This window comes from Cyanistes caeruleus, chromosome 6, assembly GCF_971803275.1.
Source record: "Cyanistes caeruleus chromosome 6, bCyaCae1.hap1.1, whole genome shotgun sequence".
Lineage (NCBI taxonomy): Eukaryota > Metazoa > Chordata > Aves > Passeriformes > Paridae > Cyanistes > Cyanistes caeruleus.
In genome coordinates, this window is record NC_141706.1 from 6,458,879 (window position 1) to 6,486,612 (window position 27,734).

General features: G+C 44.1%; 2 protein-coding genes and 1 long non-coding RNA gene across 6 annotated transcripts in view; all 3 read right to left on the minus strand.

Annotated features, from left to right (window-relative positions):
- The window catches only part of SWAP70 (switching B cell complex subunit SWAP70), a 34,931-nt gene extending 28,987 nt beyond the window's left edge, over positions 1-5,944 (minus strand). Inside the window, exon 1 of one of the 2 annotated variants that reach the window (XM_086891997.1) lies at positions 5,782-5,944. In XM_086891997.1, coding sequence (XP_086748123.1) covers positions 5,782-5,880 — 99 coding nt within the window. In that variant the 5' untranslated portion in view covers positions 5,881-5,944. The remainder of the gene's footprint in view (positions 1-5,781) is intronic. The other variant, XM_086891998.1, reaches the window with a different exon arrangement.
- A 2,247-nt stretch (positions 5,945-8,191) lies between these two features.
- On the minus strand, positions 8,192-17,012 carry LOC147652389 (uncharacterized). Its single transcript, XR_015287702.1, has 4 exons — positions 16,905-17,012; positions 12,758-12,853; positions 11,830-11,990; positions 8,192-10,832 (listed from the first exon to the last, which is right to left on the minus strand). It is a non-coding gene; the product is annotated as an uncharacterized LOC147652389 (long non-coding RNA).
- A 211-nt stretch (positions 17,013-17,223) lies between these two features.
- Positions 17,224-27,710, minus strand: WEE1 (WEE1 G2 checkpoint kinase). 3 transcript variants are annotated; one of them, XM_023928594.2, is made up of 12 exons: positions 26,764-26,896; positions 25,680-25,753; positions 24,761-24,969; positions 24,206-24,272; positions 23,950-24,122; positions 22,936-23,057; positions 22,220-22,366; positions 21,733-21,828; positions 21,567-21,652; positions 21,304-21,474; positions 21,066-21,211; positions 17,224-18,590 (listed from the first exon to the last, which is right to left on the minus strand). In XM_023928594.2, the coding sequence occupies exons 2-12, from the start codon at positions 25,692-25,694 to the stop codon at positions 18,440-18,442; spliced, it is 1,383 nt and encodes a 460-aa protein (XP_023784362.1). In that variant the 5' UTR covers positions 25,695-25,753; positions 26,764-26,896; the 3' UTR covers positions 17,224-18,439. The 3 variants fall into 3 exon arrangements, with proteins under 3 accessions (XP_023784362.1, XP_086748125.1, XP_086748126.1); XM_086891999.1 differs by lacking the exons at positions 25,680-25,753; positions 26,764-26,896 and adding an exon at positions 26,957-27,710; XM_086892000.1 differs by lacking the exon at positions 25,680-25,753 and having other exon boundaries at positions 26,764-26,862.
- Between the last annotated feature and the right edge of the window lie 24 nt (positions 27,711-27,734).

Sequence of the window (27,734 nt, forward strand, 5' to 3'; positions counted from 1 at the left end):
CATCTGGACCAGAAGATACTCTATGTTAATTAACAACAACAACAAAAAAAACCAACCAAAACCCAAAGAACAATTAACTGAGCACTAGGTTAATTAGGGTACAAAAAATCACCTTGCCTTGCAGAAGCTCCATCAACCATGAGGAAGTTTTGCACCAGTGAGGATTATTCCCCCAGTGCCCATAAGGTTGCTAGATAACTTTCTCCTTCCACATTTATCATGCTCTGGATGCCATGTTTAACAATTTACCTTTGTGCCAAAGCCCAGAGACTCATCTCTGCTGCAGCACATGGGTACAGTGGGGGTCCCCAAAGTGGAGTGTGAGACAGCACAAGGAGCCTGCACAGGGATCACAACACCAGTGCACTCCAGGTACAACAACTGCTTCATTCTCAAGGGAAAGTTTTGTAAGAAAGATGCCTGGTGGCATCCCATCTTTCCCTGGGAACACTGGATGTGTTCTGTTCCAAATACAAATACAAGCAAGCTGAATGCCAAAGGTCATCATCACAGACTTTGGATTTACTTTATTTATGCCCTGTTTCCTGCTGCTTTACCTTCAGGTCTACTCTGCCAGAGCTGCTCCCTTCTTGAGTTGCCATTTTCCAAAACTTTCAGCACGTGTTGAATTGTTACCATCTGAGTAGTTCCATTTAACCTTGTCCGTAAAAGTGATCTGCATTTCTACAGGGAGAGGGAGGATCTGCTAGACTACTGACTGCTCACTGACAAAAATTTGGCCCAGATTACAGTGGGAGCATTACCAGGGCAGACTAATCCTGCAGTAGCTATTGTCAGCTTCTTGGTAGTTTTCTCTTTTTCTCTTCCATCTTTCAGGGGGGTCTTCCCACTCCCCGTCTCTTTTTCAGATTTCAAAATGTTGGCATCCCAGATCCCGACAGCTCCATTCACTGGCTTTGTGTGAATTCATTCCAAGACATTCTTGGCTCATCTCTCCCTAACATCCATGTCAGCAGCCATCCAGCCAGCCAAAATAAGGCTACTCACAAGCACTTTCCCTTTTTCTTTTATGACCAGTGTTGAAGTAGCATCATATAAGCCCCTTGTCACAAGCACCAGGTCTTTTTATCCAGGGTACACCGTGTGAACACCATATCCTGCATCATCACATCCCCAAGCTTCCTTATCCACTCAGGTAGCACATACCCCATTATTTAACACTGGGGTCACTGCAGCAGCCTCTTTCCCAGCGGGATAAGTGTATTCCAGCCCAGCCTCCACCAGCCCAGGTTCCTGATACTTGTGCCCTTTGTCCACAACAGCTCCTGTTCCTTCATTCACTTCTTTCATCCCTGGGCATTTGCACACCCCCCATCACCATTTTCAACAACCTCACCCTTCCTTTTGCCTTGATTATCTGCACAATCCCCCTTGGCCTCCAGTCATATGGTGGTGTCAGCCTGCCTCTGCCCAAGTTGCCAAGGGAATTGCCTTTCTGTCCTGGGCATCCTAGCCCTTAGGAAGTGCTCCTTGTAAACATACTCCAGGTACTGCCCCCTCTTCCAAATCTTCCCTGAAGCCAGCTGACAAAACAGAATCACAAAATGCATTAGGCTGAAATGGACCTCTGAGATCAAGTCCAACCTATGACTGAACACCATCATGTCAGTCAGACCACGGCACTGGACTGTGCAACGTTCAGTATTTCCTTAAACACCTCCAGGGACTCCATCACTTCCCTGGGAAGCCCATTCCAATATCTAATCAGCCCCTCTGTGAAAAGATTCTTCCTAATATCCAACCTGAACCTCCTCTGGTGCAGCCTGAGCTTTTGTCCTCTTGCCGGTTGCCTGGAAGAAAAGACCAACCCCAGCCTGGCTACAAGCTCTCTGCAGGCAGCTGTGGAGCGATAAGGTCCTGTCTGAGCCTCCTTTTCTCCAGGCTGAACAACCCCAGCTCCCTCAGCTGCTCCTCACAGGACTTGTGCTCCAGACCCTTCCCCAGCTCTGTTCCCTTCTCTGGACTCGCTCCAGCCCCTCAATGTCCTTCCTAAGGGGTCCAGAGCTGGGCAGTGCACTCCAGGTGTGGCCTCACCAGTGCCCAGCACAGGGGACAGTCCCTGCCCTGGCCCTGCTGGCCGCACTATTGATGATGCAGGCCAGGATGCCACTGGCTGCCTTGGCCACCTGGGCACTGCTGGCTCAAGGTTAACCAGGCTGCTGATCCACTGGGAGCTGCTCCCCTCAAGCACAGCGTCATGGCCCGGTCATCTCCTCACGCTCCCTGTTTTAGACTACAGGCTGCCTGGGCTTTCCTGGCAGAGCAGCATCCCTCCCTCACACCCTACCCTGACACACACACACTGAGCCCTGCTGACAGCCCCAGAGCAGACCCTGTCCCGTGAGTCACCATGACTAATTTCCTACTGCCCTCCACCGCTGCACAAAGCCGATTGTCCGGCCAGGGTCCTGCCTACTCGGCGTGGGCTCCCAACCCTGCCCCTGCCTCGCTACATTGTTCAAGGTCTTCCTCTCCGCTCAGACCATCCCTCTCACCCCTGATTACACCATTCTTCCTCTTCCCACATTCTTCCTTCACATTTAGCGGAAAGGCAAAGCAAAGGTAAGAGGTATAACAAGCCTGTAAGACCCCAGATATAGAACAGACCGGTATAAGTTTTCTAAGACTGACAAGTAGCTTTGGTCACCCAAAGTTATAATACAGGCCTGAATGAGACAGTATTTCCATATGTGCCACACCACCCACATTCTGCAGACAGCATCCAGGAACCCAAGACCCCAAGACTTGGAAAATACACTGCAATACCAATGCAGCATGTAAAACAAAACGAGAACACCAAAATCAAACCCACTGCCTAAGCAGAGACAAGTCACAAAGCAATGTGTAGAAGAGCTTCCAGAGAGGATGTAAAAACTAATTGGTGGATCTTTCCGAGATCCAACCGTACACACACTCTACGAGCAGTTTTGGGGGCTGTCAAGCAGAACTGTATTTAAAATTACAGAGTTTCAAGGTCCAGATGAAAAGCAGATTTAATGCTGGCACCTTAGAAAAACTTCTAAAACAAGTTAATTTTAAAATTGCAGACTGTAAGAAAGATGAAATTGGATCTAAGTGTAGGAAAGGAAGTAATCTGCATGTAGCTTGTGCTGGAATCACAGCAGCAGCTGTAAATGTGTACACAGAACTTAAACCTGAGCCTTGCTGTATCAGTGTTTGAACGTGCCAAAAAACACACTGGCAAAACGACTGTGTCCAGCTTTAAAGCTGTAATTTAAGAACAGAACACACAAATGTTTCTGCTGATGTAGAAAAAAAGACTAAGAGCTGCAGCCAGCATCACAGTAGAACTTCTGAAGACTGCCAGCTGAAAAAAAGTAGAAAAACCCAAACAAAGAAATCAGTGCATACTGGAAGAAGACAATATTCAAAATTACACAGAGGACTGATTTGACTGTCTCCTCTCTCAGCAGCTCAGAACATACACAAAAGATACAAACGGATAAAAAACATCTTATGACATCCTTACTATTCCAAGCAAGTCCTGTGTTTGCCCTCAAGCATTTGCTTTTTCTCCAGACTACAAAACAGACCAAACTGACTCACCTCCATCCATCTGCTCTAGATCTACTGAAAACAAATGTGTGATGCAAACCCTTCACAGTAGGGCCTTAACCACAGAACACACACAGACACATTTGTTTTTCTCATAGTATTTAAAGTTAATTATTTTTATGTAAGGTTCAAAGGTCACTACTAGAGCAACTAGAAATCACTCCCTTTAACAACCAAACGTATTATCCTTAGGAACTTCCCTGCAACATGATGGCACCACCTTATATTGGATTACACAAACCAAAGACACTGCCAGTAAGTTTTCTTACTGAGAAGGGAAGAGTTCAGCAGGTTACAACACTGCCATTCTCACAAAACAAATAAGTTTTTATCATTTTTTTAAGAACAGCAGTTCCACTAAATTATTAAGCATATTTTTTCTAATGTCACAGATCTCTACTAACCTGCTGATCTCCAAATATCATCTCTCCATTTCACAGGAGTGCTGTATCTTCCTCATGATGATAAGAAACACTTCATTGTGAAATACCTCCTCAGGACAATATAAACCTATCCCAATCATACAGGAACTTCTCATTTGCTGTCCTGCCTGCCCTTTTTAACCATGTGGGTCCACTGCCACCCTGCACACCTTTGCTCCCCAGAAGGACCATCAGTTTGACACAACATACTGCATTTGCCACAAAAAAAATCTCTGTAAGAACAGCCTCTACTCCCTCCCGTGTCTCCTGAAAACTAACTATTGGTGGCCACAGGAGAAGGTGACAACCTCGTTTCAGACTTGTTTCTGCACTCCCAGATCCTCCACCTGACACTTCCCACAGGAACCTTTATGTCACAGACAGAACTGCACAAATACACAAAGCCCTGCTTTTTTTGGTGACACTGTATCTGCCCACTGGCAGCTTCTTTAGCCATTTTATTCAGACCATGAGAGGTTTTGTACTGGCCTGCATGACAACACATCTGCAGATACCCTCAGGTGAGTGCTTGGAGCATAAAAGGTGTGGTAGGTAGTGTGACAGGAAAGCAAAATTCCTGTAAAAGCAGAATAATAATAATAATAAAAAAAAAAAAAAAAAAAAAGAAAAAGCAAAGCTTCTCTACAACCTTCTTCAGTTCATCCTGCAACGCTGGAACACAAATACACACTTTCATTGACACCCCCTGTGAAAAACCCAGGACCTGCACACATTTTCAGCTCGAGTTCACAGCCAGGCCTGGCGTCTCGCCCGAATCCTGCCCCGCAGTCACTTCTGGCCGAGTTCGGCTCTATCTCACAGGCCGATCACCCCAGGAAAAGAAAAGGGGAAGAGGAACAGGCTGCTTGCAGCATGCTGCCAGGTCCGGACCCTCATTACATAACGCTAAAAATAAAGTCCACGAGCGACCAGCCACGCTTGGAGACACCACCCACAGCACGGCCACTGTCGCCCGTGGAGCGAATGCCACAAAAAGGCGCAAACCTCGGCTAATTGCTGCGGGCCCAGCACCGAGCACAAGGACCCACAGTCTCGAATGTCAACAGGTGTTGCGTTCTTATTCAAAATATTTATTTAGCCAGATTCCTGCTATTATTCTCAGGCCAAGACGGACCCATAAAGCAGGGCCAAGATGGGACTGGATTCAGAGAGCTGCCTGAGAGCTCTTTTAAGAGCACAAACACTACTTCAGCGTATAAGCTAAGGAAAGAATGGCACAGTTGGAGCCTCTTGACTAATTCTCCTGTTTATATCCAAATAAGAGGGCACTGTGGAACCTCTCTCTCCCCTTGGCAAGCTGTGAATTTCACTTGGACGCAGCCAACCCCTATAGATGGGACCTTGTGGCTACCCCACAAAAGATTTTGGCCAGAAAGGGTAGCAAGGACATGTGCTTGAAAGCGGACCAGAAGCACAACAAGGGTTTGTGCACTGACATCTCGGGGAGGACGGAACGCCTGCCTGGGCAGAATGAAAATCAGCCTGCCCGGGCTCCAGGACGGGTCCGCGCCCGCCTCCCGCGGGACGGAGGCGGCCGGGGCCCGCAGGGACAGCGGTGCCGTGGGACGAACGGCGGTGAAAACGCCATTACAGCGCCCAGGAGAGCCCCGAAATCCCGTATGTCCCCAGAGGCGGCCGCCGCAGGCAGGTCCCAGCCCTCGCCCCGTGCCCGCGGTGCCAGCGCTCGGCCCGGGCCGTGTCCGCCCCCCGCACCCCACCGGGCTCGGCGCCCCCCGCTTGCCTTGAGCTGGGACTTGGAGACCTTCCCGCTGCGGTCGAGGTCGAGGGCGGTGAAGGCGTGCCAGATGGACTTGAGCAGCTCCTCCTTGAGCCCCACCATGGCCGGCCCGTGCCCGCCGCCGCTGTGCCCCGGCCTGCTCGGGGCCCGGGGGCGCGGCCCGGTCCGGCCCGGCCCCGCTGGCGCCGCCCCGGCAGCCGCGGCCCGCCCCGGCCCGGCCCCGGCCCCCTCACGGGGCTGAGGGGTCCCGTTCTCCGGCCTGGCGAGGCTTCTCTCCTGCCGCCGGCCTGTCTTGGACTCTTACTAGGAAATGCACGCGGTTCAATGGACAAGTGCAAGGTTTTGTCCTTTTCAGTTTATTTCTGATGGCTCGCTGTAACCTGAATAAATTAACATTTGTCACTTTGCTGTTCTTCAGCACTTTCACATAGGTTTTCACCTCAGCTGAGACAGTAAATAAAACAGTATTGTCATTTTGATATGCTACTAGGTAGTTAAAATAAGCACTACGTGGTAACAAAAGCTGTCGTGAATATCAGTGAGCCTGATACTTTTCTATCTTTCCAAATAATTCCCCCTAGAAAATTGTGGGTTTTTGTGGAACCGGAATACAGTTGAGTCTGTGAATGGAATTTATGAAAATCTCAGGTCCAATGTTCCCAGCAGGATACACCTCATACTAAGGAGAGCAGCTTGCCCCTTGGAATTTTTCTGCCCCAAAAACAGCTTGGAAGGAAGGCTGCACACAGCTGAGAGAGTGCAGTGCAATCCCAATGCAGGGGGAGAGCTAAAAAATACTCCTTCTCCACTACCTCCAGAGCAGAAGCCAGACAAAGCATGATCAAGAGGAAGGACTTGTGTTGTTGGAAGCTTTTTCTAGAGTTGTTGTGTATTCAGGGTAGGTTTTTTTGTGTAAAGTCCCCTTTAGTGCTATGGCTTGGGAATAAGCACTGGTGAGGGCAGCAAGGACTTCAACTGAGATTATTGAAATAAATTTAGCTATGCTTTCTTCTGCATGTTGTAGGAAAAACAAATTATTATTTATGATGTTTGTGCTGTGATCTCAATGGTCATTTTTCCATGTATTGAGTCCCTATTTTTTTGGCTAAGTGGTGTGTTGGCTGGTCTACTTAGCCAAAAATACCTCTTCAGACCAGCTTTGGGGAGAGAAAGTGTGGAATGGCCTTTTTGTACATCTTGATGGATGTCTTTGGCATTTCAGTCTGAACAGCAAATACCATAAATCGTGTCAGCAACACAGCCAGGATCCAAATCCCAAACACTCTGAAGCCCTAGGCCCACACAGGAGCCAAACACTTACAGCATCTCCATCTCAGTCACCGAGCTTATTTTGCAGAAAAGGACAAGGAGGCAGAAGTGAGGGATGATGGGCATGGTCTTAGAAAACACAAAACTCTCTGACACTCATTGACTGACAGAGGCTGAGAAATAGGACTCCTGCATGCACTATTTCCTGCAATTGATAGAAAAGCTCACACTTTTCTATCTGCAACCCACATACATTTCTTTGAACACTGCGACTGTCATTCACAGAACACAGCCCATGATTACCTGAAGGTTTTATCTTCATGGATTTCACACAGGACCATTAAGATCCCAAATCAAGACACATCATAAACATCAGGGGGAAAAAAATTTTTTTTTCCCAATTTTAGTCTTCAGTCAATTGCACCATCAGAACAAAAATAGCACTCCAAGTGAAATAGTTCTGGCAGGTACATTTTGACAGCTGTTTTGTACCAGGTGGTGCTGGTTTATTGTGATTCCACTAAGAAAGGCACTCAGATTCTAAAGTGTCACTTAAAATACCATTTATTGCAGCCAACGTTACAATGGAGAGAACAGTGTACATAACCTTACATTCCTTCAGGAGCCCTGAGCTGTTGAGCATCAACCAGGTGCAGCACTTCACACAGATCCTGCCCATGAAAAATTTACACCATTTTGGTCATTCAAGCTATTACAGGATTTTTGGACAAGGAAGCAACTCTATACGTTGTTTCTATGGCCAAACATAAAGGATGTTCACACCAGAACCTACTGCTTCCATTTTCAGACAAGGTGCAGGGCATGCAGGGATTGTCATTGCAGGTACCATGTAGGAGCTGCCCAAAGAATCCTGTGGGACAATCAGCCAGGGAGATTTGTCCCTCATGGGCCTGGAGTCCAGGCTGGACATCCAACATAGCTCAGCACAAGCTGGGAAGTCATGGGCTTAACTTGCATGGACCACTGATCCTCCAGGTACAGCAGGCTCCTGGCCAGGAGCAGGGCAGATGAGCAGACAGCAAAGTCCACTGTAGGAAGTAATTCTAATTCTCATAGGTGATAAATCATAGGATTGGTTTTCTGTCTGTGATGGAGACTAGAATCCTCCACAGATTTCTGGTAATTTTTTATTTTTTAGAGATAACTTTTAGAGATGTTATAGTCTCCCAGTAGCACAGCCAATTGCAAAAGACAACCTACCTTATTCACTGAGCATACCCTAACATTTTTCCCCTCCTTCTTCCTAAACTTTTGCTCCATAATTTATTCAGAACTTTGGATTTCACAAATAATTATTTATGCTCTTTCCTCAAGATGGATACTCTGAACTACATGATTAACATAAAAAATTATTTTGATTAAATTTCCTAATGAATCTGATTTGCTAACATTATAGCTGTTACTATTACCAGAAACATCTTCCATCTTAAAATACATTAGCATTTCTCCAATTAGAACATAGCTATTCCACTTAAGAAGAAAAGAGACAACTTTTAAATATGCAGATAAGTTGTTAGCTGAGCACCCACAAGGTCACCAGTAAACACAGAACACCCTTATTAAAGTGCATTAAAATACAGTTAGATGCTGTGAAAAGTCACTGAAGAAAAAGAATTGATGTAGTTCACACATGAATCTTCTCATGGCAGGGACTTAATCTCTGCTTTGAACAGAGTTCAGTGATTATTTGGCAGTTTGGATTCTTGGTAAAAACAATAGAGTGAGAAAACAAAATCAAAACAAAATGCCCCACAAATTGCAGAAAGCAACAAAACCTCACCACACCGACACATATAAAAACCAACCAACAGCAAAACAAACAAACAAACAAAAAACCCTAAACAAAGAAACAAAACAACAAAAGGAAAAAAAAAAACAACCTCCACAAAAATCTCCACTAAACCCCTGTGTGCTGCCTTTCATTTTCTCTTCATTCTTTTTGCTGGCTTCTGTTATCCCTGATTCAAATGACATGCTAAAATCCTTTGCCAGAACAGGATTTGTTTTCCACTCAGACTATAAATAGTCCCATTCAGGTCACTAGGTTAGCAGTCCATGCTTCAATGTTTCATTAAAGCCAGTGGTTTATACAAGCCTCCGCTGCTCTGGCACTTGGTGGGTTAATCAAGAGGATATTTACAAGTTATGCATAAACCTAGTACATGATTTTATATAGTCATACTCATATATAAATCCTCATTGTTTTTACAGGATTGAACTAACTGAGCAAAACCAGTTAAAGTGAAGTTCATATGCAGACAAACTTGCTGTGGAACAAAACCTTTGTTTTTTATGCTTACCCAAAATAGCTTTAACAAAGTTACAGGACTAACTGCATCCACACCCAAAGTGTGTTATTTGTGTTATTTTAAGCAACCCTTCTATTTTGATATGCTAGTCTGGATCTTTGCTTATCAAAGACTTCACATTCTGAACCTTTGAAGATAAGATTGACGTGTAATCCATTAAACATTAATTAAAAGCAATCACACTTAACCAAGAAACCCTTGATAGTACTACATAAGCTCTAAATTGCTTGTGTGGTACAAAAGCAAGTTCTGATGCAACTTCACTTACTTCTGCTTTTCCTGAAAGTTGTCTGAGAGCTCAGCAACTTCATTTAAAATCTGTGCTTATTCTAATTTTGTTTCCTCACCATAGTTAAAAACATGACTGAGGGAGGGGAGGGAAATCTGGCTCGGTCTCACAGAGTGACTCACAGTTTCAGGAAGGAGCTTTAGTTAGACCCTGCTGAGGCTCAGCCTTGAGGGGTCAATCACTTTTCTCTTGGTCCTCTTTGCAGACGCTTAATTACTCCTTGTTAGCCAAATAATAAGTATTTGTCAGGGAAGTTCTAACCAGAGGAAAGATTACGCACTTGAACCGTTACTAATTTTGTTTTATGCCACTGAGTCAGTTAAACTGACATCAAGGAAAGAATTCCGGCACTTCAGTTTTCTGCTCATTGTTAGCCCAGGGAAAATCTTCCCAGCCTTGGCTAGAACAGTCATTTTCATTCTCCACAGGAAAACGAAATGGAAGCAAACAGAAATTGAGGACCATTAAGCCAACTTTACAGCAAACTGTATTTCCAATATCTGCCACTTCTCAGCAATGTTTCAGGAGAAAATTAAATGGAAGCAATAATGCTAGGGTTTATTATCAATGTGTTTGTTTCTGAATAGACTACTCCTGCCATAAAACATCTCAAGGAAACATTGAGGGAGAGTGTAAAAAGCATATTTGACATAATAGCATGACCCAAGCCTCAAGCCATCTGAGGAATTTGTCTTTTCTGTTATGTTAAAATACTTCAGTAGTTTTAGGTGAAACAGGAAGCAGCGTTAGAGGCTGAATCAGACCAGCAGTTTAGTCTCTCCTAAAAAATATTTTAAAAAAAAGTGAATGGAAAATTCACTTCCAAGACTTTCAGAGCAATCTTTAAAGGGGATTACAGCAAGGCACACCTATTTCACTACAGTTTTCTACTATTTATACACATGTGCACAATACATGAATTTTAATTTAAACTTCAGGTAACAAACATACTGTAGGAGTAAAACATCAGGTTACCTTTCAGTTCCTCCCTGGTAACACAAATATTACCCCATACTTGCTGCTGATAAGGTATTTACGTCTCACCAAGTTACAGGATTCACCTTAGAGAACAGAATACCGTAGACACTTTACCTGCAGAGAGGAAGAGGAAATTCAGTCCCATGTGTGCTGCAATAACCATCTGATACCAACTTTTGGAATGGAAACTGGAAAGAGAAAGAGCCAATGGAAAAAGCCATTTAAGCAGGGTTAATGTAGAAGATAGTCAGTCAGAATTATGGAATCTTTAAGGCTGGAAAAGACCCCATTTCATTGGGCCCCCCTGTTAACCCAGCACTGCCATGTTCACCACTCAACCATTTCCTTCAGCGCCACATCCACATGTTTTTTGACTTCCAGGGATGGTGGTACCACCACTTCCATGGACAGCCTGTTACAATGCCTAACAACCTTTTCAGTGAAGAAATTTTTCCTGATGTCCTATCTAAACTTCCTATAGCAGCTTGAGGCCATTTCCTCTTGTCCTGTCACTGTTACCTGAGAGAAGAAACTGATCCCCAGCTGGCTGCAGCCTCCTTTTAAGCAGTTGCAGAGAGCAATAAGGTCTTCCCTGAGCCTCTTTTTCTCCAGTCTAACCACCTCAGCTCCCTCAGCTGCTCCTCACAGGACTGGACACAGCACTCAAGGTGTGGCCTCACCAGTACAGGGGGACAAACCCCTGCTCTGGCTCTGCTGGCCACACTATTTATGACACAAGCCAGGATGCCCTTGGCCTTCTTGGCCCCCTGGGCACACTCTGGCTCATGTTCAGCCACTGTTGACCAGCACCCCCAAGTCCTGCTCCCCTGAGCAGCTTTCCAGCCACTCTGCCCACAGCCTGTAAATGTTGTCCGAGGTTGTTGCAATCCAAGGACAGGACCTGTCTCTTTGCCTTGTGGAACCTTATACAGTGGCCTTGGCCCATCAATCCAGCCTGACCCAACGTCTTCAAGATCAAAAGGAGTTTAAAATCACATGTGCTCAGGCGTTCATCAAATATATGGAGAGATTCTGCCCTGAACATCTTAACATCTAAGTAGATGAGAGTGAAAAGAGGCAAGAGCTGCAGAAGCAGAAAAATCACCTAAGGTTGGTGAGACTACTAAAGGCTGGGAATAGCTGGTGTTTCTCTGTCCTCCTCATCCCTATCCTACAAAATCTTGCCTAAAATACTTCCATTAGTGGTTTCTTCTGCTGTTTGTAAATGGATAGATGAACAAATCTTCTCCATCAAGATGCAGGCTGAACACGTAGAGTCTTCCTGTGTGTAAATTCAGCAACAGCAGCAGGTTTTATGTCCATTAGCCCACTTATCTGGCAGCAACCTGAGGAATACACAGAAGATCATTAATCAGAGTCAGGCCACATAGTCTGCTTTCATCTTGAGTCAAACAGAAATCAGTTTAGACCAGCATGATAATCCAGATGTCATGCTAAATGCTCATACTGTGTATTGTAAGGGAGTCAAATGACTAGCAAAAGAAAGATCTTTGAAACCAATGCTTCAGCTTTTTCAAGACTATCCAGAATCTCAAGGTGATTTTTAGGTGTGCACAACCTCAGATCTCCAAGCAACATGTTAAACAATAATAAATTGCTTCCTGTTTAATTAGACACAGCAATATTCTCTCCTCAAGGCACCTCCCTTTCCACTAGCCCAATCCCATTTTACTTCAGGAACATAGAATCTTCATCCAATTCCAATTCTCAGACAGAAGCAGGATCTCTGTTTCCTGAGTGCTGTCCTGCCCAGCTTCCTCCTGCTTTCTCTGTGCCAAGTTTCTGGAGCTGAGACCCTCCAGTCAGCTCGGCAGGGCTCCCTCAGAGGGTTCCAGGCTTCACTGGAGGAAGGGAGGGCACAGCCCTGATTTGACTTTTCTGGCCACGTTTAGACCTGAGTCCTAAAGCCCAGTTATAGCAGGGATGTTTGTGGGTAGCACACACAGAGGTTTATTAAACATATGCACACGTTGCACACCAAACCATGTACACAGACACATTGTGAGGGTGCCTTTTCCAAGCCTACACAACCAAAGGGGTTACTGGGGATGAATTAATAATAATAAATATTAATAAATTAAAGGATGCTTACCTGAGCTCCTGCTGGTAAGAAGGCTCAGTCACTGCTGCAGAACAAGACAATGCCTCCTAACAATCAGGGTCGAGTGTCATACCAGCACACAAAACACTTCAAAGACAAAAATTCAGTGCACAGTTAACAGTTTTGTCCAGCAGGTGTTGCTGGAGACTACAAAACACATTCAGGCAAGTTCCAGCTGGCCAGCTTTTGGGAGGGTGTTGAACACATGGTGTTCCCCTGCCCCAGGTCAGCAAGGACAGGGTGCCCAAGTATACTTTAATTCATGAAACTTTTCAATGTTATTAAGTAATGCAAGCTGTGACATTGAAATCCTACTTTGGAATATACAAGCAGTGCCTAACTCCATTTCTAAGTGGAGGTAAAACAGTCTGTGACTTCCAAAATAAGCCAGCTTGACAGTAGGATTTCAGGTTCTACATTTTAGTAATTCAGATCCATTCCAGCTAATAGGGCAACAGGATACTTGGAAACTGAAAAATGAACCCAACAAAAACGATAAAAAAATCCTAGACAACTGCTGTGTGGGGATACCTTACCAAAAACAAACCAAAAGAACATACAAGAATTACCTCCAATTGTATTTTGACAGTAATGGCATAAATAGATTTCATGTAGTATTTGAACACCGGATGTGATTCAATATTTTTTAGGTATACTACTTATAATTCAATTAAATGGTTTAGCCTGCAAACCCATCAGTATTTCTACAGACAATGGAAAGGTCTGAATTGCAAGATGAATTATCCAAACAGTGAATCAGTCCTTGGTACTTGAAATTAATTTTTCAGTGTTAGATGGTGTCACATCTTTACAGGAAACTGAGTCTGTAGGAGCTTTAGTCCATCCCACCACCCATTTTTCAGTCAGAAGATGCAGGAAGAGACTGAGCAAGACAAAGCAGGTGGTGTTGTCCAGTAATGCATCATTAGAAGATGGAAAAGACAAAGGAGCAGACAAATGTCTAGAGGAGGTGGGGGTATGAAATACCTGCTTTCAAGTATTTTTACATTCACTTTGAGTTCTTCATGAAGTCATGTAGTCTGATCAAAAAAGTTAAGCTTTGGAAATTTAAGCTAGATGAATTCAGGAAAAATATGGTTAAATATTAAACGTAACTATTTTGAAGAGCATGTTTGCCATCCAACTCTAACGCTTGCTTCTTAAATTCTGCTAAAGCTTTCCTCTTCAAGTGCTGAAGCTCATCCTGTCTTAGGTTGCAATGCAAGATGTGACCAAATGTACATATTCTGTTACCATCTGTTAAAACCAGGTGTGGCAGAGTTCTTTATCTCCTCCACAACCCATCCTCCCTCCAGGGGCTTCTCTTCTGTCATTGGGCCATTGAGTCTCACTGCAGGACTGATAAAATTACATCATCCCTTTGGGAGATGCTCCACCCAGGGGAGGAGCCAAGCATTCCTGCCTGGATAGAATCAGAAACCAGGAACACCAGTCAGCCTTTTCCCACTGGATTCCCAGAGGAAGACAGGACCCATCTACATCACCACTGGACCTTCAGAGGGAAACTACACCCTTCTACAGGATCACTGCTTCAATCAAACCACATCTGTCGCTCCAGGACTGCAGCCACCATTTAATCAGACTGCTACCAACACCCTGACCAACAGGGTGTCAGGTTGTATCCTGACTATGTCAGTGTTTCTTTTTACTACTGCATTTTATTTTAATTTTCCTAGAAAAGAACTGTTATTCCTATTCCCATATCTTTGCCTGAGAGCCCCTTAATTTCAAAATTATAATAATTTGGAGGAAGGACGTTTACATTTTCCATTTCAAGGGAGGCTACTGCCTTCCTTAGCAGACACCTGTCTTTCAAACCAAGACATCCTGTTACACCATGCTTGGTTGAAACTCAACTAATATCCAGCTCAACATTTTTGTGAGAGGTGAGAAGCTGCTTCTTCCACCTGCAAAGGCAACTTGCTCAACTACAAGTTTGGCCCAAGTCTTGTTTTTACAATAATTTGTAAGCTACCAAAATTAACTCTAAGATTGTTCCTATTAAAAAAAGAAACCCCCTTTCAATGTCAGTAAAAATAGATACCACTTCTTATTCACTATACATCTGAATCATGAATCACTGGATGCTGGGAACATTCATGGGAAGCATTAACACACACTTCCCAAATTCTCTGCTCCTTCCCACTAGCCATTGTTATAGCCAGGATTCACTGCTTCACCATCTGCATCAGAAAGACTCTTGAAAACTTGAGATGAAATTTCACGATTCTTACTGCTCCCACACACTACTTTAGAACCCTGAAATGCCTTTTTAAGTACTGTCCTTGCCACACAGGGTGAAGTTAAAAAGTCTAAAGTCACTCCAGTTTAAGCAGGGCATCCCTTCAGTGGCACACAAAACCTGTGACCAGAACTAGAATAGACCCACAGAATTCTTTAGGTTGGAAAATGCCCTTAAGATCAGTGAGTCCAACAGTTAACCCAGCACTGCCAAGTATACCTCTCACCCATGTCCCTAAGTGCCACATCCACACAGCTTTTAAATAACCCCAGGGATGGTGACCACCACCACCACTTTCCTGGGCAGCCTGTTCCAATACTCGACAAATGTTTCAGTGAAGAAATGGTTTGTAATATTCCATCTAAACCTGGCACAACTTGAGGCTGTTTCCTCTTGTCCTGTCTCTTGTAACTTGGGAAAAGAAGCTGACCCCCACCTGGCTATAATCTCTCTTCAGGCAGATGTAGAGAGTGATAATAAGGTCCTGCCTGAGCCTCCTTTTCTCCAGGCTGAACAACCCCAGCTCCCTCAGCTGCTCCTCACAGGACTTGTGCTCCAGACCCTTCCCCAGCTCTGTTCCCTTCTCTGGACTCGCTCCAGCCCCTCAATGTCCTTCCTAAGGGGCCCAGAGCTGGGCACAGCACTCCAGGTGTGGCCTCACCAGTGCCCAGCACAGGGGACAATCCCTGCCCTGCTCCTGCCAGACTCGCTATTGCTGATCCAGGCCAGGATGCCACTGGCCACCGTGCCCACTTGGCTCATGTTCAGCCTGTGTCCCAGGTCCTTTTCCACTGGGGCATTTTCCAGCCACTCCTCCCCCAGCCTGTAGCACTGCCTGGGGCTGTTGTGAGCCAAGGGCAGGATGTGGCACTTGGCCTTGTTGAACCTCCTGCAGCTGTGTCCTCAGGCCATCGATCCAGCCTGTCCAGATCCCTCTGCAGCCTTCCTGCCCTCCAGCAGATCATGACTCCTGCACAACTTGCTGTGCCTTGCAAACTGAGGGAGCCTTCGGCCCTCTCACCCAGATCATTGATAGAGACATTAAACAGGACTGAACCCCACACCAATCCGAGGAACATCATTGGTGACTGCCTCCAGCAGGATACAGCTCCATCCACCACCTCTCTGAGCCCAGCATTCCAGGCACTTCTTTACCCAGCCAGGAGTACAGATCTCCAAGCCCCCAGCACAGCTTTGCCTCTATTGCTGGTACAGACCTCTGAAAATGGGTGATGAGGAACACAGAACTGTAATAGGTCAGATTTTCTGTAATAGAATAGATTTTCTTATGCTGTAGAGATAGAAAGGCTTAAGTTCACTGATCACCCACCAATTGGTATTTCTGTTTAGAAGTACAAAGGTTCCAAAGGTCTCACTTAATGTAGATGAACATTAAGCCACTGCAACAAAACCATATATTTTAAGTTCTCTAACAAACAAGACAGGACTATCATATAAAATAAAAACCCAAAGATATTCCAGTGTATCAATTTTTACTAATAACTGCATATTCAGTTATCAGTAAAATATCAGTATTCATATACCTTACACCAATACTCACTGTCCTATGACTAGAACTGAGAACTCTTAGTTATTTTCTGCTAATTGCAAAGCAGAATTTTATGAGTCCATAGAAGTCAGACACAGCTTCTCTGAGTCACCTGTGGCTCTAATACAAGGTAAAAACTTCCACAATAGACTGATCTATTAAGCCTTTATTTACTGTGTCGCTCTTCTTTCCATGTGCCTCCATGCCACAAAACATGCCATTATTGTGTTCCTCAATTACTCCCAACTCCTCCCATTTTCTTCCCAACTTCTGAATCAGCAGCTCTCTTCCCATTCTCAGCAGTTCCTGCGTTTTTTTTCCCTTACCTCAGGACCCAGCTATTTCTTTATGTAGTTTCTCTTCCTCCCCCATCAGTCACGGGTTCCACTTCTTCCAGGGATTTCATCTTTCCCAATGCAATATCATTCCTGAGACTGCAGAGACAGACTGCTATGGACTGCCACATGGACTTAGATCCTTCTCTCCCCTAACTATCAGCAAATGTGGTATCTCATGATACGTATCTCATCCACTCTCATGAGAGGGAATCACAAGCATTAGGCATGAGTGGGAAGCAGATCTCATCAGGACTTGCCATAGCATATTATTTCCATAACTACAAAGTTAAATAAGATTTACGCGATATTAAACAAACAGAACTTTTAACTTTAATATTCAAATTCAACACTAGTAAGAACAAATAGAGCACAAAAGGGAAACATTGTTTTAAGTAAAATGAATGAAGAGACAAGCCAGTAATCAGAACAGTTCTTCTGTCAGCCTAGGTTCAATAACAGCACCGGTTCCACGGCCACATTCTGTTCCACATTTTGAAACTTCAAACTAAATAGTTAAGCTGTGTCTGTTGGCATCCCAGACTGCAGTTTCTGTATAGTACACTATAAGCTTGATCAAACTTATGTACATAAACAATGAAAAACAACCTGAACACACTAAACAACTATTTACAAATATTCCAACATAAAAAACGCAAACATACAATAGCCTCAAGGATGGGCAACTGAAGAAAATATGAACAGTCAGAGAACCTTATTAGAAAGAAGAACAAAGTATCAATAGCAAAGACATTAACAATTGCACTACACTAATACAGAGTCCAAATATTAAATTGGTGCATTTTTTCACAATGCACTAGCTTTGAGAGAAAAATGCTGCCTTCACTAAAATGCAGCTTACATTTGTTTCACTTAATTGCTTTAACAAGAAGCCTATTAACACAATAATGATTGTTTTAATGCTACAGTTTACAGCAAGGACACTGAACTAAAAATAGCAGCAGTTCCACATGGCACTTAATTCCACAGGTTCCTAAGCTGTGGTTTATGCAATGCCTACAAAGTGCTCCCAGTTGAATACACAAATAAAATTCACAACAAAAGTCTACCTGACATCAGGTACATTGACTGTAGGTGGCCTAAAAGCCTGTCTTTCAAAATTAATTCCCCCTCGGCTCCAAAAAAAAAAAAATTAACTATCAAAGTAAGGCCCCCTCCCTCCTTCTTAAAAGATTAGGGATATTGCTTTTTATTACAACGCTGTAACACTACAAAGCAGCACACCACTAGAGTGGTTAACCCTGGGATAACGTAACATCTAACAGTGTAACCGAAAGGTTTATGGAATAACATCCAGGACCCTCTACGGACAGGAGAGTAACCGAGTCCATTAACTCAAACGCTTAATATAAAACCAGCCACAGAGTACAAGTAAAAACCCAGAACCAATAGCTACAGAACTGGTGGTACCGATCCCACAACAGGAAACCAGGAATTGAAAGCTTCCTTCAATTCCGTAGGCTTCGGTCCAGCAGAGAAGCCATGGCCATCTCTGGACTCCATGGTTAGTATATGGTGAGGCTCAGGGAGCGGTTCATTTTCTTCCCGATGAGCCGGGACGGTCGGTTCTGCGTCGTGGATCTCGTGGTCATTCTATCAGTGAACAGCGCTCGCTCCTCGGCCGCGGCCTTCGCCAGCTGCGCCTTCTTCAGCTCTCTGCAACACAGGGACACTGTCACACCCAGCAGCACCCACAAGGTACAGCCTTATCACAGCAAGAGATAGCAAACCAGCTACAGTGGGTCACAGTTCAAACTCTAGGTCAATTTTAGGTCACACTGAGAGCGTTACGATTCGCATCCACCTGTTTCCAACCAGAGGGCCAAGGTGGGATGCTCATTACTTGTCTAAATGTTCTCTCTTTTGAAAAGCAAGGGAAGGAAATTAAAAACATAACTCAGATTCTGAAATCCAGCCTGTTACAAGCAGCTCAACACTTCAATTACCAGGACAGAGTAAGGTGCTTTTACTTCCTAGCACAAGGCATGTGTTAAGTCAGAGTTCATTGCTGAGGCTTGCCCAAAGGAAGTGCGTTCAGGGACACCTGATCTTCTGTGGGAGACTCAGACAGACGAACACAGGTGTGGGTAAACTGGCAACAGACAATTCAGGAAGCATCCTTTCCCTTTTGCATACCCACATCTAAAGCCAATCACCGCCTCCGTTTTTTGCCGAACAAAAACAGGAGCCTGCAAGGCAGAGTCACTGAAGGCAGCAAAGGCCATTGCCCCGTGCAATGTTCTGACAACTGTTCTGTTTCAGAAAATTACCAATACCCAGGCTGAGGACAAAGTTAATCAAAGCCAGGATAAAACTATAAAATAGTCCTACTAAAGAGCACAACTACCTTTATAAAGGTTTCCCCCATACACTGCTTTTCTCCTTTCTTCAAATACTGACATACAGCCAAGCCTCAGCCTTGCCTCAGACTCTCCTCCTTCCACTATCTCAAACTATCCATTAAAGAACTTGCTCTACTATAAAAGCCAATATTTTGAAGTAATTTCACTTCACATCTGGCTGCCAAGCAAAATCAAATTTTACAAGCTTGCTGCATATTGGTATAGGTGTATTCAGTTTTAAGCTACATCTTTTAGTTTAATAAGCAATTCCCATTCTTGTAAGCCAAAATATTACTCAGTAACACCCGTGCCCCATCTAATCACCCCCACAATTATCACTGTGCCAGCTCACTGAAAGAGAAGCAGCCAATTTTCAGTCCTCTTCCTTGTGAGCATCAGTCACAAATACACACGTGTGCTCGCCCAACCACCACACACCATTACCAGGAAATTAAGTTTTAGAATATCCTTACTCTCTTCCCTAGAAGTCTTGAGTTCTTGCCTAGAAATCTTGAATTCTTCCTTCCTCTAAAGAGGACAACACAGTAGAAAAGCTGAGTTGCCTTAAAAGAATTCTTTTCACTGAAGATGGCTTACACTCAGAAGCGGTATTTTCAATGGTTCAAATGCAGAAATTAAAGAAAAAAACAAGCAAACAAAAAAAAACCACCTCTCCCCCCAAAATACCTTAAGTATTCTATGGAGCACTATGCCACACAACATTAAAAATTACTGTGGCTATGTGCTGTCTTTCTATCATTCTTGGATTTACAAGGATGCATCCTTGTTGCCAGGCCTGAAGAAGTCTTCAAAAACACTAGCTTTGCCAGTTTTTTCTTTCAAGTGGTGCAAAAATATGTTGTCTTCATACAAGCAAGCAACTTACCTCAGCAAATCTGCCCTTTAGCACCCTGCACAATTTATCTGATTATTCTTTCAATGTAATTCATAATATTATAATGATAACCAGCTAATCTAGAACATCTGGCTGTGGTCAGACTAGCAATGGCAAGATAAGCAGGTAACAATGGTGTGAACCTGAACATGAAATGAACATCTTCATTCAAGACACACCCTCAATAAGTAATCAGTGTTCTATTTCCCTCATAAAGGCCTGCCTATTATGTATAACACATGCAAAGGTAACTGTAGTGTAAGAGTCAGACAGCTGCTTGTTAATTTACTAACTCTTTCCCTGAAACTTAAGCAGAAATCAGACTTTCCTAAAGGGAATCTCTTCTTCCAAGTTCTAATTCACAGTGAGTGTTAGAGCAAGGGGTAGGACAAGATGACCTCCAGATACGAATGATTCTCTAGTGACCCAGTAACAGTGCTGTGTACAGGTCAAATTACACTCTCCAATAACATTCCTGATGTCCCATTTCATTTAAGTTCAAAACAGGTAATTTAAGTCATTTTCCAATATTTCAGTGTACAAATGACCTAGGAAAACAAAGACTCAAATCATACAGATATAAAGTGAGGCTACATGCACCTGTCAGAAAAGTGTGCACTGTCCAGAAACGTTTGTTTAAAACCATAATGTTTTGTATGCCTTGAATACTAATAGTGCTGTTGAGATTCCCTTAGAGTGTTCAAGCAGTTCTTTCTGTGGAGAAAGTTCCTTTTAAATTTCCATGACCCACTTTGTACACTCAGGTACACACATGCATACAGATTTGAGGATTTCACCCACAAACAAGGACACTCCTGCTTTATCATCACTCTCAGGTTAGTACCTGTTAGAAAATAAGTCCTGTTGAAGGACCCCAAGGACCTACTAACTTACTTCTGCAAGAGTGAGTTCTTGAATTTTTCAGCATTCAGCTCTATCCGGAGCTGCTCCGCGCTCTTTTTTGCGGCAGAGAGAAGCACTGAATGCTTCACTAGTGCCACAGCCGAAGGCCTTTTCTCAGGATCAGGATTAATCATAACCTTGGGAAACAAAGAAAACAAGGCATCTTTGTTAAGCCCAGTAAGACAATAAGTTACATTTATCAGTGAGCCACTAGTACAGGAGTTCTTACTTTTAGTAACTCTAGTAATTCTTGAGAAAGCACTTGTGGTAGTCTGGGCAGTTTTCCTTGCCGAATTTCATGCCATTGGTCCCCATTGGTTGGAAGTGGTTCGGCCCCAGCAGCACAGACAACAGTCAGAGCGAGAGCAAAAATATCCGCTTTTGGCAAGTGAGTGTAGTTCTTGAAAAGAAAAAAATAAATTCACATTTTTTTTCCTCAAGGAAACAGCACACAGGCCTAACATCACTGTTTCCCATAAACAGAACAGTTACCTCTTGTAGAACTTCATTTGCAAGGAAACGGCTGTCACCCTCTTCCACTTGAGGACTAGAGACTCGAGTTACATGGCCCAGGTCACCTGCAAGGAGAAAACTAAGTTACTTTCCAAAAGGCAATGAGATAATGCAAGTTTTTGCACACAAGTAAGCTGTTTCTCACCTATTTTAAATATGACTCTATCAGATGACCAATCATCATCATCACCTTCCTCTAGAGTTACAGTCGGGACTGATGTTCTAGATATGAAAATGTTACCTGAAAAAGAGCAGAATTGTTAAAAGAAACGTTTCTGTACAATTTCTACTTGACCTAGTTTCACTAGAGTTTGCTTTAGCCTCACAGAAGTTTTATTTGTATATATAACCTGTTCAAAGAGTGAGAAGCTATAACTGACTCGCTGCAGCCCCTCTGCTGGGAAGGCAGCCAAGTGTTATGCAAGTAGAGTCAATTACACAAAAAGAACCCAAGATAAACTCAACAGTTTAGGTCTGCTGGCCAATTTTATAACTGACATCTTTGTGTTCCTATTCAGAACTTCAGGGAAGAATTTACTGTTAGTAAGGTGTGGCTAACTGTTCATTTTTCTACAGCAGATTCAATGAACTGAGCAAGTTGTCAATAGAGAGTAAAGTAGTTACAAACTTACTAGGTTTGATATCCATGTGTACCAGAGACATTGAATGAATGTACTTTAAACCTCGAGCCACTTGAAGCAGCAGGTCCTTCAGTTCTGGCTCAGTAAAGTAACGCATATTCCTGTAATTTTCACTTATGGCATCTGCTAAACTGCCACCTGAAACAACATTAAAAAAAAAAACAAAACACATTTTTTTACAGCTGACGAAGTAAAAACAACTAGCTCTCAAAATTAAGTGAATATACCACAAAGAACTTGCTGGCAATATACAGTAAGTGTAAAATATAGTGCTATATCCTTTTTTTTTTAGACATATACCAATATAATAAAATTCTTTTCTCCTGTAGCTGCCACACAAACTAACAGGATAGCAGCACAAGAGAAAGGGCTTTCTCTCTCTTCCAAATCTCTGTCAGGGTATCAACAATAGCAAAATGTTTCAGAAGTATGTTTAATCTCCCTCTTTAATGGAAACCGGAGCAATTCCAGCTTGTACTACTGTACAGTTCTGCTGCTCACAAATGCCTCACGGTACTTCCAGAATGCTTGAACATGCATGACTTGGTCTACAACTTTGTACAGTTTTTCCTTCATCCATCTGATATACCTTTTTCAGAAAGGAACATCAGTCACTTGAAAGAATGACAGCATGAGCTATGAGTGGGGTAATCAATTCCTAACCGGTGTTAAGAGCTTGTAGATACCTGCATGTCTTCTTTACTTACCATTGCAATATTCATTCTGTATAAGCATGTGATCATCTTCTGCCCATGCAGAGTAGTACCTCACTACATGAGAATGCTGTCCCAGAACTGCATGTGCATAGACCTCTCTTAAAGCATTCTGCCTGTTAGTCACAAAAAACAGCAGCACATGTGAGTATTGTATGGTGAAAGTAGTACAATTTCTTATTACGGTAAGTATTTCTAATTAAAAATCGTCCTATTCAATTCCATGGCAACCTAAGATGGATTTGTACTTATATCCAAACAGTTAAAATATTTTATATTATATTAAAAGACTTAACATGTGGAACCATCAAAAATCAGAGGCTGGTGTGGGTGCCACACTTCCCAATAGAAAACTTTGAGATGCATGACTGAAGTTTTAGGGAAAAAATACAAGTGCTCATAAGCCAAGGGTTTGTCTGAACTCAGCATTCCCTAAATTGTATGTCTGGTATGCAATTTTGAGCAACTCAGACTTGTGGGGGTCTTTATTATAAATATTTGAACACACTACTGTGTTATATACTTATAAACTATTTGAACAACTATTCCCCACACTACTGAAGAGTGAGGGAAAGTCCTGAACCACAAGGTCATTTACAAATACCAAAAAATACCCCCAAACTGACCTAACTCATCTGTATATCACTCAAGCTGACAAGGATGAGGACTCAGTTGGAATGAGTGCCTTCCTTTTATCTCTCAAAGAATCACCTTTGCTAGGAAGCAAAGTTACTCTCATTTTGAGAACAATCTGTTTCCACACAGAATACTGGGACAAACATCTGGCAGGAGAGAGGCCAACTAGCCTTTTCTCCCCAGTACTGCACAGTACCTGGGGGGTGGGTGGGGAAAAAAAAGTCCCTTCCAAATTGTATCTGTTTTAAATTTAATTCATGTTTGTTTTACCCTTTCCTCTTAAATGCCTTCTTTAGATACCAACACAAAGAGCCATGTAGAGAAGAAACACCAAGAGAAGACTTTTAAGCTTTAAGAGCAGGAAGTACTCACTCATCCACTGAGCCAGCCAAGGGTTTCTTGGATCTTTTTATTGCATAGATGCAGCCATCCAACCTCTTCACACACTTAAACACGGAGCCAAATTCACCAGACCCAATCTTCTCCAGTTCATGGAATTCGGTTGCATACCGTGACTTCATGTTACTTTCTGTTATTGTTATCCTCTGCAAAGATTACCAAGGAAAATATTTAGATCTGCAGATATACAAACTGCTAAAATTAGTATCAAGGTCCAAAGATTAAGCACCTTAGCAGGTCTCATGGTTTCCTCCTCAGGCTCTCCATCGCTTGGTTCCATGTCCTCTCCACAAGAGCTGAAATGCACACCAGAAATAACATGGTCTAAGTAAACTTCAAACTGAAGCCCAGAAGCTGCTGAATTTTTCTGAGATCTAATTCTCCCATTCAATCTACTTTTAGTGAACTCATTGAACACTAGAAATCTGTAAACACAAACCCATAAAACTGCCATACTAATATCTGTAATTTCTTTCTTTATGTTTCACACTTCTATTTAATGCTTTTATTTTCTCCTCAAGAAAGACCCTTGTGCATGGCCCATTCCATGATGGAAAAAAAGACCAGGACACAGCCTATCCTCTCTGTAAAGTCATCAAAAGATCAAGTGCTAAATGATTATTTCATATCATGTGTCTTGAAGCACATACTTTAAGAGCTGTATTACACATTGCTAACAATCTGCAAGCAAAAATACTTTCTTAGAAGCAATTTGTAGCAAAATTTTTGCAGCCAAAAGTAGTTCTAAATACAAGCTTAACAAAGGAGGCTACAAGTCACTCACTCATTCCAGTGTATCCTCTTCCTCCTACGACATTTGCCTTCAGAGTTGTGAAGGAACATGGAATCTGGAGTGAAGGGATTGATGTTCACGTGAGGTGTTTGTCTAAAATCTTCTTCTTGCTTCTCCGACTTCCCAACATTCATAAACAGCGAGCCCCCTCGAAGTTTGACTGAGCTCGAGCCTAAACCTTGTGCTTTAGAAAGCAAACTCTGTATTTAAAAAAAAAAACAAAACAAAAAACAAAACAAAAACATTTATAGCCATTTATAGCCTTGATATTGCCTTAGACATTAAACAGTCAGGTCATGCCTGAAGCCACCATTACAGTATTGTCTAATTAAAGTTAACTTAATTTATTTAAATTAATTAATTTAATTAAATTATTGGTTGTTTAAATACCTGCATTTCCATCAAAAGGACTTTCTAAGAAACTATTATGCTTTGTACTCTACACATAAACAGTTCAAGCAAACGAGTATTAAAATTATTTTTAAAAGATAGGATAATGAGAGTAATCTTTTTCTGTCTTTAATAATTTCATTATCTAAGCTTCTTGTACAAATCTTTGTCCATTAAATGAACACAGATGAAACTGAAGGACAAGCCTGTACTGTTATCATCATGATTTTCACATGCATGATGTGGAAGCTAGATCAGACACAAAATGATCTTTGGTTTCTACAAATTTAGGTGACAGTCTTAATAAATTAGCAAATTAGAAATATTTAATATTAACATTAATATTAATGGTAATATTAACATTTGATGTACAGCCTACAAACAATGGTTCAAGAATTGACAGCATGGCTGCAATGTCAGTTAAACATCCCAAACTGATCTTCTGAGTGGTAATTTGCTAGACCAGACATTTTCCAGGCACATGATAAAACCTCTCCCAATTACACTGCAAAGTCTGCACCTGAGTATCCTTCATCCTGGTGAGGATGCTGATGACTGGATCACAAGCAGGAGCGTCACCTTATCCTAAATATCCTAAAAATAAAAATTTGACAGGACTAAAGCCCAAATCATCATAGGGAACAACACTCAGTACATGGGAATCTCGATTGTAATCCTCAAATTCACACTAGATTAAGATCTTTGCTTCTCAGGACACATTTCTGTACTTTCACTGGATATCTGAACCGACAGATTCTTCCAGATAACCCATGTAGAATCTAATTTAAGAATCCCACGGAATTGCTGTTAAGAAATTGTTTTTTAGTATCACATTCCACAAAACCTTTGCATCCCCAAAGTGTCTGTTCCTGACAAGGTGCAAAATCATCACCAATTCTACCTTTTACGACCTTGTACCGCTGATTTTTACCAGTGAAACCTCACTGAAGATGGAAGCTGTAGAAAACCAATTAAGAAGGATGCTTTCCTCCCACCTTAAGTCAGTTGTTTTCCATCTATACTCTATAGACCCCTGGGAGATTATCCCCGGGGATTATCCCAGGATTACTTCTAAAGGGCTATATGAAAAGTAATGAAGAAAGGAAGCCAATTATCACTAGATTTAAATTCACTATACAGGATTTTACACAGCGTCGAGTTCAAAAGTTGAAATGCCTTCCAAAAGTCTGCTATTGACAGAGTTAAGAGCTAACCGTCTAAACTTTGGACTCGGTCAGTTTAACAGCATCGGCTGCTCAAACAGCCTTTCACGTTTGATGCAGGAGCACAGAGGCAGCAGCAACTGCAGCAGGACAGGATCCCAGAATCCATCCGGCTGGAGAAACCCTCTGAGATCATCGAGCCCAGCCCAGCAGTGCCGTGTCACCCACACCGCGGCACTGACACTCCATTCCGATGTCTCATCACCATTCCTGTGAACAAATTCCTCCTGGGACGTGCCAGCTCACCGACAGACACGCAGCATCACACCCCGCGTCGAGCTTTAACTTTTTGGCTACACCCCTACCAACGCCCACTCCACGCTCAAGCACGCACTTCAGGAGCTTTAACACTCCACGCTCGCACTTTTCAAACATACTTACCACAAAACACCGCCCGACTCGCAAAGGGTTTTTTTGTTTATACACGACTACTACGTAAGTAAGCGCTTCGCCCCTTGTCCCGTCGGGAGGCGGCGGCCGGCCCCGCCCCGGCCGGAGCCCCCGGCGCGGTCCCGAGCGGCGCCCCCGCCGTTACATAACGGACCGGCCGGGCCCGACCCCGCCCCGGGCTCACCTTGGGCGTGTGCGGCGTGTCGAACAGGCGCAGCTTGCGCAGGGTCTTGTGCGGAGGCGTGCCCGGGTAGTCGGGCAGCGGCGAGCCGGGCTCCTCGCCCCGCGCCCCCCGGTACCCGCCGGCCGCCGGGTGCGGCGGGGAGCGCTCGCAGCAGCGCCGGCCCTTGTGCGGGGCCAGCGGCGAGGGCGAGTCGAGCAGGAAATAGGCTCCGGGCGACTTGACGGGCGAGGAGCCGAAGCCCTCCTCCTCCCACGAGTCCCCCTCGTCCGGCAGCGGCGCTGCCGCCGGCTCCATCTCCTCCTCCTCCTCCTCCAGCAGGGGCGGGTCGCTCCGCGCCGGGGTGCGCGCGGCCGAGAGCGGCGAGTCCGCCTCCTGGAACGCCGAGTCCTCACCGGTGCTGTTGGCGCTGCTGTTGCCGCAGCCTTCCTCCTCCTCCTCTTCCTCCTCCTCCTCGCAGTCGCTGTGGCCGCTCAGGAACAGCAGCTTCTGCCGGATCGGGGCCGCCGCCCGCCGGGCCGAGACGCGCCGCGGCGGCGCCGCCCGCTGCAGGCTGAGGAAGCTCATGGCGGCCGCTCCGCCCGTGCCGCTCCCGCTGCGCTGCCCGCGCTCCGCCCGCGTGCGCCGCCGGTTCCGCTCGCGCTGCCCGGGAACGGCTCCGCCGCGCGCCGTTCGGACTCCGCGGCTTTCCCGCGACCGTTGGTCACGTGCCGCGCACGCCGGCCAATCGCGCCCGCCCACCGGGTTTGAAAACACGGCGCGCGGGGGCGGGGCCGCGCGC